Source organism: Lipotes vexillifer, unplaced genomic scaffold (genome assembly GCF_000442215.2).
Source record: "Lipotes vexillifer unplaced genomic scaffold, Lipotes_vexillifer_v1.1 scaffold652, whole genome shotgun sequence".
NCBI lineage: Eukaryota > Metazoa > Chordata > Mammalia > Artiodactyla > Lipotidae > Lipotes > Lipotes vexillifer.
Genome location: NW_006779703.1, coordinates 397,658 through 397,887, shown reverse-complemented (window position 1 = coordinate 397,887; position 230 = coordinate 397,658). Strand labels below are relative to the sequence as shown.

Here is a 230-nt window from a genome sequence, read left to right as displayed (position 1 = left end):
CTGCTGAAAGAGTTCCAGCTGCTGCTGAAAGGTAGGGAGGGGCACCCACCCCACCCACCTCACCCACCCCACCCCTGGTGTGAGCGGGGCCGGGGAGGGCATCCTGGAGGAGCTGAGGTGGGCTAGACCTTTGTCTGTTGATCGGTATCCCAAGGAGGCTTCTGCTCTGGTGCTGGCCTGGGTCAAGGCCGTGGGTCAGGAGCTTGGGGGGGAGGTGGGAGAGGGTGGTG

The 230-nt window shown here is 65.2% G+C and overlaps 1 protein-coding gene across 1 annotated transcript in view; it reads left to right on the top strand.

Annotated features, from left to right (window-relative positions):
* Positions 1 to 230, top strand: part of ERFE (erythroferrone) — an 8,381-nt gene that overhangs the window by 4,272 nt on the left and 3,879 nt on the right. The window contains 1 exon segment of the mRNA XM_007452912.1: positions 1 to 31. This exon segment is cut by the window's left edge and continues 15 nt beyond it. Within this exon segment, the coding sequence (XP_007452974.1) occupies positions 1 to 31 (31 nt within the window).